At 33.5% G+C, this 8,701-nt stretch overlaps 1 protein-coding gene across 1 annotated transcript; it reads left to right on the top strand.

The window, feature by feature from the left end:
* Positions 1-3,687: 3,687 nt before the first annotated feature.
* On the top strand, positions 3,688-7,089 carry LOC120086916 (cytoplasmic 60S subunit biogenesis factor REI1 homolog 1). Its single transcript, XM_039043725.1, has 5 exons — positions 3,688-3,979; positions 5,312-5,839; positions 5,927-6,096; positions 6,202-6,420; positions 6,731-7,089. Exons 1-5 carry the CDS (start codon positions 3,875-3,877, stop codon positions 6,888-6,890), a joined length of 1,182 nt encoding a protein of 393 aa, XP_038899653.1. The 5' UTR covers positions 3,688-3,874; the 3' UTR covers positions 6,891-7,089.
* Positions 7,090-8,701: the final 1,612 nt, after the last annotated feature.

Below are 8,701 nucleotides of genomic sequence, written 5' to 3'. Positions count from 1 at the left end.
TCTATTGTTGATTTTAATTTTCAACTATAAATCATATTTTCCTAACTTTTCTAAGATAAAAACAAAAACAAAAACGAATTAGAATTCTTTTCTATTCTCAAAACATAACAAATTTTCTACAAAGTATTCATATACATAACACAAAAATTTTGAATTTAATTTTTTAGATAGTCAAATAGAAGTGATTATTTCATTCGAAAAGCCAGCCTAATCATTAATTATCATAAAAATTAAAAAGAGTAGTGCTGAAATTATTGACATTGTTTTAGATAGAAGAGATGACACTTAAATATTAACCTTAAAAAAACCAAAATCTTACAATTTAAATCATAAAACCAAATATTAGATAGTCTTTTTTGACCAATTTGTGGAATATGGATTTACCTGTTTCTAAAACCGATAAAATGATTTTAGAAATATTGATGTCTAATGTGTCTACTACTGTGTTGCATCAATGTACAAATTATCCTTAAAAAAAACAAACAAAAAATTTGACCCATAATTTTAAATTCTACTATTTCATTAGAATTATGTATGTTGGACGGACACCAGAACGTAGCGGAAGAAATTAGGATCCATAAGCAGTCTAATTCATTAATTTTGGTTGAAAAGGAACATGCTAAAAACAGAGTTTAATAGGTTTCAAGAACATACCTTGGCCAAACCAACGAAATCTCCACTTTCAGCTGCAAAATCCTCTGAATCCTTGTGTAGACCACCACAAGATCTTCCCTACTATCCTCTTAGTGAGTTGTGGGGCTCAAAATAAGTTGGAATCAAAGGAAATATGGAGAAAACTCACCGAAAAGAACACCCTCTTCATCTGAATTTTTCAGCGAAAATTCAGTCAGTTCTCTTCACCTTTCTTCACTCCAAACTCTTCAATATATTGCAGACTATCATGCAAAGAGATGGTTGCATGGGATGCAGCTTATGCTTGGAGTAAAGCAAAGGAAAAGGTGGGTTCTAAGTAAGCTAGTTGAAGATGAAAAACCTTTTTTTTTCCAAATTTGTGTAATTTTTCCATTTTCCAAAAATCCAAAATTGATTTTAAAATAATATTTTATTTCTAAAATAAAAATTTATTAATTTTACAAATTAATTTCAAAAATTAATTTTCTAATAAAATTAATAAATAATTATTTAAATAATTTAAATAATTCTAATTAATTTAATATCTAAAATTTTTTACACAAATTCATCGTCATATATTTAAATCATATTTAAATATATTTTCTCCAATTTCGTTTTATTCTAATTTGAACGTTTCAAATTAACTTATCACACCACTCTAGAGCTAACCATTTTCGAGCTAGTAGGGGGACCTCATAGACCTACAGATCATGGGCTCCAACGATCCGAGATTAATCAGCTAAATTCATTAGACCGATCTAACCCCCATCCGTTAACTAATGGGTCACTCCACTAAAGCCCATAGTTGTACTCCCCTCCCTGTAGATATATTATGTCCACTCGATATAACCATGATTAGTAAGTTAACCCTTCACAGGTTGTTCGCAATAACGGCTGGGTTAAATCTCTATTTTATCCCCAAAATTACCTTGTGTTTCTTAAGTTCCCATTGATCCCCTAATGAACAATTGTTTTGTGATCCAATCACAAAACCGAGCCCCTCTCATGTCAAATGAGAGGGCGGGATACCTTGTTCAAGCCTAGAACTAGCACTTAAGGGAACAACCTCTCTACTATTCCTAAAGCGGGTATGAGTGAATTCCCTCTTGCACTCTATGTCCTTAGCTATCTATCCAGTCTTACCCCTGAAATGGCAGTCATATTGGGTCAACGTTGTTGAGCCAACCCTCACCTATGAAAATCTAAGGGCAATCCCAGATAAACAGAAGTTCATGATTAGCTCAGGATTAAGGTCAAGTTACCTAGATCATCGCTTTGAAATAGTCAGTCTTAAACAGGAAACTGCGTTATAAAGTAAGAATGACTCATTTCGTGGTCCGATCTTGTACAAACTTTTTTGCACAAGGACACCCCCACTCCTCATGTCCAACATGAACGAATTAGGATCACTTCGTTTGTAGCACTTTACAACTCCTTGTAACAACTACAGAGCAGGCTGTATCCAATAGTGTTACCAGAATAAGGTACCCAACCTTATTCATGTATTATAGATCATTTTGACTATTTACTCGAACCTGATCCACCTTTATGTCTCCACATAAAGTTCAAGTACTCATCCAATAGTCAAGGGACTTTTAGGTTTATTGGATTTCTATTCAAGCAATAGATCTATTCAATAATACTTTTATTGAATTATCAGAATAAGTTACATTGTTTACATACCATGAGTTTTAAGACATAAAACCCAACAATGTAATATTTGAAAACATCAGAGGATAGATTCTTTAAGACATATCGTTGAACTTTTGTTTAGTGAAATAATAATAGGACGCCGTATGTAATATTTTTTAGATTTAAGAAAAAAAAATGAAATAGAAGAAGAATAATTAGATCTAAAAGAATAATCATAGAAAGAAAATAAAATTTTAAAAAAATAGAGAGAGAAATGAGGAGTTGAGAAAGAAAAGGGAAAATAAAACTCATACGATCCAGACAGAGAACGAAGAAAGAAAATGAGAAAGACGAACCAAAAGGCGAAAGATGAGAGAAGATGAGAGAGGGGAGTAAATGAAGAAACGCATGAGAGAGAGAAATGACAAAGTAATTGGGAGAGTTGGGAGAGTAATGAAAACGGGTGAGAGTGAGAGTAGTTTTATTTTTATCAATGGTCGTCGAAGTTGAGAACACGAAGGTGGTAGTCGGAGTATGTCACTGAAGTTGTTTGTGCGAAGGTAGTTGTTAGAATTAGTAACTAGAGTTGTCGTCGAAGGTGGTTGGTAGAGCCCGGATTTCTTCGTCGAAATTGGTCGTGCAAATGTGGAAGTCAGAGTTGTTTTATACCAAGGTGGTTGTCGGAGTATCATCGAAGGTGGTTGCTAGAGCTCAGAGTTGGTCGTCAGAGTTGGCCATCAGATGGTGGTCATCGGAGTATGTCATCGAAGTGTGGTAGCGGTAATCGCCAACGGAGACCGATGGGTGGAACAATTAAAAACATTAGAGGGAAAGAGAATTTGAGAGAGTTAAGGTGACTTAATAAAATAACCAACCCAATCTCACAAACATTTAAAGTTGGTTGTCAAAAAAAATATCAACTCAACCCAACTCTCCTTGGATTGTCAAACACCCCCTTAATGAAATATCGGGGTAGGTTGAGTTGAGCATAAAAACACAGGAATCAACTCTAAAAAAACTAACCCAACCCAAGCCGGAAAAAAAAAATCTAACCCAACTTAAGCTTTATGGTGGGTAGTTGGGATTCTTCAAGTTCTCAGGTTACTTGAGCATCTCTAAAATTTACTTTATACTATATTTGAATCTTTTAAATGGATTATTAACGACCATTATTTTAAAATCTAACCTAATCTCAAACCGAGCTTAATTAGAAAATTTTTAAAAATCAACACGAAAATGTTTAATTTAACCCAAAAAAAAATCATGAGACGTGCACATTACGGGCCAATCAAGATTGCATTGCTCAAGAGAGGTCCATCGGCACAAATAACGGCCCAATATTAGAAGGCCCAATGATTGAAGGCCCAAATGACGGCCCATAATTGGTGACGCTAGAGCATGCGTCTGTTTAGACTTTAGAGTCACGACTCACGGGCCGTCGGCAGTCGGCGCCGAGTTCCTTTTCTTCTCTGCCGCGTCTTCTTCATATTTTCTCTTCAAACCGTCATATCCTTTCTCCCTCTCTATATCGGTCGATTGTTTCGTTTCTCAGAATCGATTGATTGGAGTTCTAATCAGAACTCAGCATCAGAGATTAGGACGATAAAAGATGCCGGGGCTAACATGTAATGCCTGTAACAAAGAATTTCTAGACGTCGAGGAGCAAAAGCTTCACTACAAATCCGAATGGCATCGATACAATCTTAAGCGCAAGGTCCTCTTTCTATCTCTCTATCTAATTCTTGTGTTATGCTGATAATTGAGACCAATCGGTTAGGTTTTCTTTTGCCGCAGTGGGGTTATGTCGTTTGTTCCTGAAATGAAATCGATTTTTTTTCCTTTCTTCTGTTGCTACTTTTATTTATTTGTTTGTGTTTGGATATTGGTTTTGGCTTCCTTAGTATCGTTGCCTGATTCTCTCGATTCGTTCGTTGGTATTCGTCTTCTTTGTTAAAAATCTTGGTGTGAATATTTGATATGTTGTGTTTTGAGGTGTGCATATACAGAATTCCGATCATTATACCTTTGTTTTTAATGAAGTTCAGCTCAGATAATTGTTTTGAAGCATTATTCGTGTTTTGAGATAGTTTTCGAATTCTAGCGCCCGTAGCTGCTGTATTAAACAGTTTTGGGGAATTGGCCATTAGGGGTTTGAGCTTCTGAAGGAATTTTTTTTTAAATTCCAGATGTTTTTTAGAGTTCTGGTGGTGGTGGCTAGAGTAACACCGACTCTTTGTTTGTATCAAAGCTCTAATTTTGCTAAGTAGGCGTGTCCTATTTTTTTTAATTGTGATGGCGGTCGAGGATCACTTATAGTACCTTATTATTTAAGAAAGTGATAGTATATGGGGGATTGATGACATTAATAAATGGTTATACATTTTTCTTATCTGGCTTTGAGGTGAGTGGCTACCATTAGGCATTAGCCCTTTAAAATATTAAAGTTGCTAACGCTATATCCTGGAAGCTACAGAGTCTTATGAACTCTTCTATGGATATATATATACAAGAAATCTTCCTTTTGGTGCTTAAACTCATTGATCACATGGCACGGACAGTTGCAATGGTACATAGTGGGGGTTATGGCGTGCATATTCTGGAAGATATGCTCTACATATTCGGTATTTACTAGCAATACAATGGTCAATGGAAAAAGAATATGGTGTGCATTCAGGGGGGTAATTTTCCTTTGCAACTTACCATAGCATACACATGTAAGTATGGAACATATCATGTTTCCAGATTTCCAATATATCCTAATGTTTCTTTTATTTTCTTCCTGTAATTTAGTCGTAGATGCCAGTAGATAAATTTGTTTATTGAGTTTTTTTGGGACTTTAATTAGTCTCCTTGATGGTGGTTAAGCAGTATTGTTCTAAGGTTCATTAGATTTCATCTTGTTGAAGATACTTATAAGGCCATATGCATTCCAAGGGACATTAATTTTATGGACAATTGATCCTGCTTTAGTATAGTGTTTTGGAAGTGTCTTTGAAAATACACCTTTTTCTATATCATTTATCTAATTTTATTGTAAATAAATTAGGTAGCTAATGTTCCTGGGGTTACTGAGGCATTGTTTTTAGCTAGACAATCTGCTGCTGCTGCACAAGAGAATGCCAAATCAAGAGAGACCTCGATGTTATACTCATGTGGTCTTTGTAGCAAAGCTTATAGGAGTGCCCAGGCTCATGCTCAACATCTTAAATCTAGGAGTCACATCATTCGAGCTTCGCAAGGAGCACATGATCAAGAAGTTGAAAAGCCAATAATTAAGCCCCTTCCTCAGCGAATTTCCAATAAGGTACCCCAACAAAGTGAGGAGGAAGAGAGTGAGGAGGAGTGGGAAGAAGTTGATCCCAACGAAGTCATGGTTGATGGAAATGAGGACCAGGATGATGATATTGATGACATTGAGGTGGACTTGGATCCATCATGCTGCTTCATGTGTGATCTAGAGCATGATACCATTGAAAGTTGCATGGTCCACATGCACAAGCAACATGGATTCTTTATTCCTGACATTGAATATTTGAAGGATCCAAAAGGCTTCCTTACGTACATCGGCCTGAAGGTGTTAAAATGAGATATCCATTTTATCTTTTTTCTTTATCCTCAATAAAATCGGAAATTGATTTACTTCTATTTTTCATTTGTCCAGGTGATGAGGGATTTCAGGTGTCTGTACTGCAATGATAATTGTCTTCCTTTTAGCAGCTTGGAAGCTGTTAGGAAGCACATGGAAGCGAAAAGCCATTGCAAGGTGCATTATGGCGATGAAGACGAGAATGAGGAAGTAGAATTGGAAGAATTTTATGATTACAGCAGCAGGTGCTTATCCTTCTGTTTCTTGATTTTACAACTCTTACAGCTCTAAAATAAACACCGTTCCTGAGTTTAGTTTGCTCTTCATTTTCTATGGTGTTTATCATATAGTTATGTGGATGGAAGTGGCAACCAGCTCGTTCCATCAGGGACTCGGGACAATACTGTCGAATTTGGTAGTGGTGGAGCTGAGCTGATTTTAGTTCAAGGAACCAGCGAACGGAAGTCGACCAAAACACTTGGTTCCAGGCAATTTCTACGTTATTATCGCCAAAAACCACGACCATCTCCTGCAAATGATGCAGCCATGACTGCCGTATTGGCAGCAAGGTATGTTCTGTTCTTTTACCATGAGGTTCTGTAGCTAATATAAATTATATCTGTTTTAAAACCAACTTCGGAGGAATTCAAACAAGCCTATAAAAAAAAAATCAACGAGGGCAATCACAAAAATCCTAAGAAACTATTTGCTAAACCTCGCTAAAGACTTAAAGAGATCTTCCCTCGTTCCGATGATGGTGGGTGAAGTGAAAAAAATGATTTTCTCAATCATCGAAGAACACTTCTTGTTATGAGCTCGAAATTGTTATTAAGGATCAAAGCAAGGAAGTTGATGAGTGATTATAATTTTGAGCTGCAGGTACAGGAGCATGGGATTGGCAACAGTCCAGTCAAGAGAAAAGATGATCAGGATGAAGGTGATGAAAGAAATGAATCGAACCGGGTTGGAAGCTATGCGTACCAAAATCGGATTGAAGAACAACGTAATCCGGAACCTGCCCAAGAATGTTCCATATTAGACTGGTATTTTAGTAGCCTTACATTACATTATCTTTAAAATCTAAATGCTTATATGATGGAAGAACATCGATTCTAACAGGGTGTAGTTTAAATGTGCTGTAATCTGGGACGTTTTCTGCCTATATTCTCTTAAACACCACAAAGTTTTGTTTATCTGTTTAGTCGATAATAAATTATATTTGCATCTTTTATGGTTGATATGCCATTTTCTTGGTATTCTGCCTTTTTTTTTTAATTTTTTTTTTTTTTTTTTTGCCCACCAAATTTTGAACAACGAATGCTAGGACATAAAAGCAAATTGTGAATTCTGAAATAAAATATTTGATAGCGCACAAATACTTTTAGCATATTTACAACCCATTTCTTGATAATACACAACCTTAACGTTTATTTGAAAATGTTCATTCTAAATGCAAAATGAAATGAGCCATTCTTGATCGTCTAATTGAGTTACGTTCGTTTTGACATTTGGTGAATTTGGTGAATTTGTAAATATGTATGCACGCACCAATTTAAATTTTGAATCATTTGGGAGGGCATTGCTGAGCAGTAAGAGGATGCCAATCAAATTCTGGTTGTCATGAATATATAATATGTATCTATTCTTTTGGTATTTCAAAAAAAATTAAATTGCAAGTTTAATCTTGAACCTTTTAAGATTTTATGTACGTGTATTTGAATTTTAATTTTGCATTTAATAAGATTTTGAATTTTTAAATTTATATGAAATAAATTTCCAATAAATTCTTTTAAACTTTCAAATTGTGATAATAAATTCCTATATTTTTAATCGTTTGTCATAAATTCTTGAAGTTTTGATATTAAATTTTAATTTAAATATGGTCTAAAATATAAATTTAAATAGTCTACTTAAATTGGAACTTTCAAATATTGAGTTCATCTATGAATTTAAAAAGAAAATTAAAAATTAGTGGACAAGATTTATAATTTTAGAAAATCAACTCGTATCAATCAATCGAATTTGTTGAATTGAACAGAAGCAAAAGCCTCAGTAACGGTCGGACGGCATCCTTTCCATTTCCACCCCTTCTTCCCCATCAACCGTCGAAAAAATTTGAAAAACTCTGACCGGCTAAATATGAATCTAAACTTCGTTTTGTAATCATTTCATTTTTTTTTTAATTTTAAAAATCAAATCTATTTTCTTCACATTCCTTATAATAACTTGTATCATTTTAAATACAATGGTTCGTTTTTTTAACCAATTTTCATAAAAAATAATAATAATAATAATTTAATAGCTGTTTTTTTTAATTTTTAATAGCTACTTTTTTTTAGTTTTCAAATTTTGATTTAATTTTTCAAATTATTAGAAAATGGTAAATAACAAATGAAAAATTTTGAAAGTGAAAATAGCGTCTATAAATTTAATTTTTAAAAAATAAAAATGAAAATCAAGATTTCATTTGGTAAATATTTTATTTTTTATTTTTGTTTTCAAAATTAAATCTATAGACATTATTTCTACATCCAAATTTTTCTTTGTTATCTATTTTTCACCAATGGTTTAAAAAGTCTAACCAAATTTTGAGAACTAAAAAAAATAACTTTCAAAAAATTATTATTATTATTTTTAAAAATTTAACTATAAATTTAAAGATGCAAATCATGATAAGATATGATGAAATAGACTTAATTTTCAAAAACAAAAATAAAAAACTAAATAGTTACCAGACATTTAACTCAAATAATTACAAATCGGGATTGAGTAAAAATGGACTTTAACAAGAATTTTTAAAAAAAGATGTAGAAATGGATTTTAAAACCCCATGAAAACATACTCTTTGTT

The sequence above is a fragment of the Benincasa hispida genome, chromosome 9 (assembly GCF_009727055.1).
Source record: "Benincasa hispida cultivar B227 chromosome 9, ASM972705v1, whole genome shotgun sequence".
Lineage (NCBI taxonomy): Eukaryota > Viridiplantae > Streptophyta > Magnoliopsida > Cucurbitales > Cucurbitaceae > Benincasa > Benincasa hispida.
This window is presented reverse-complemented; position numbering and strand designations above follow the sequence as displayed.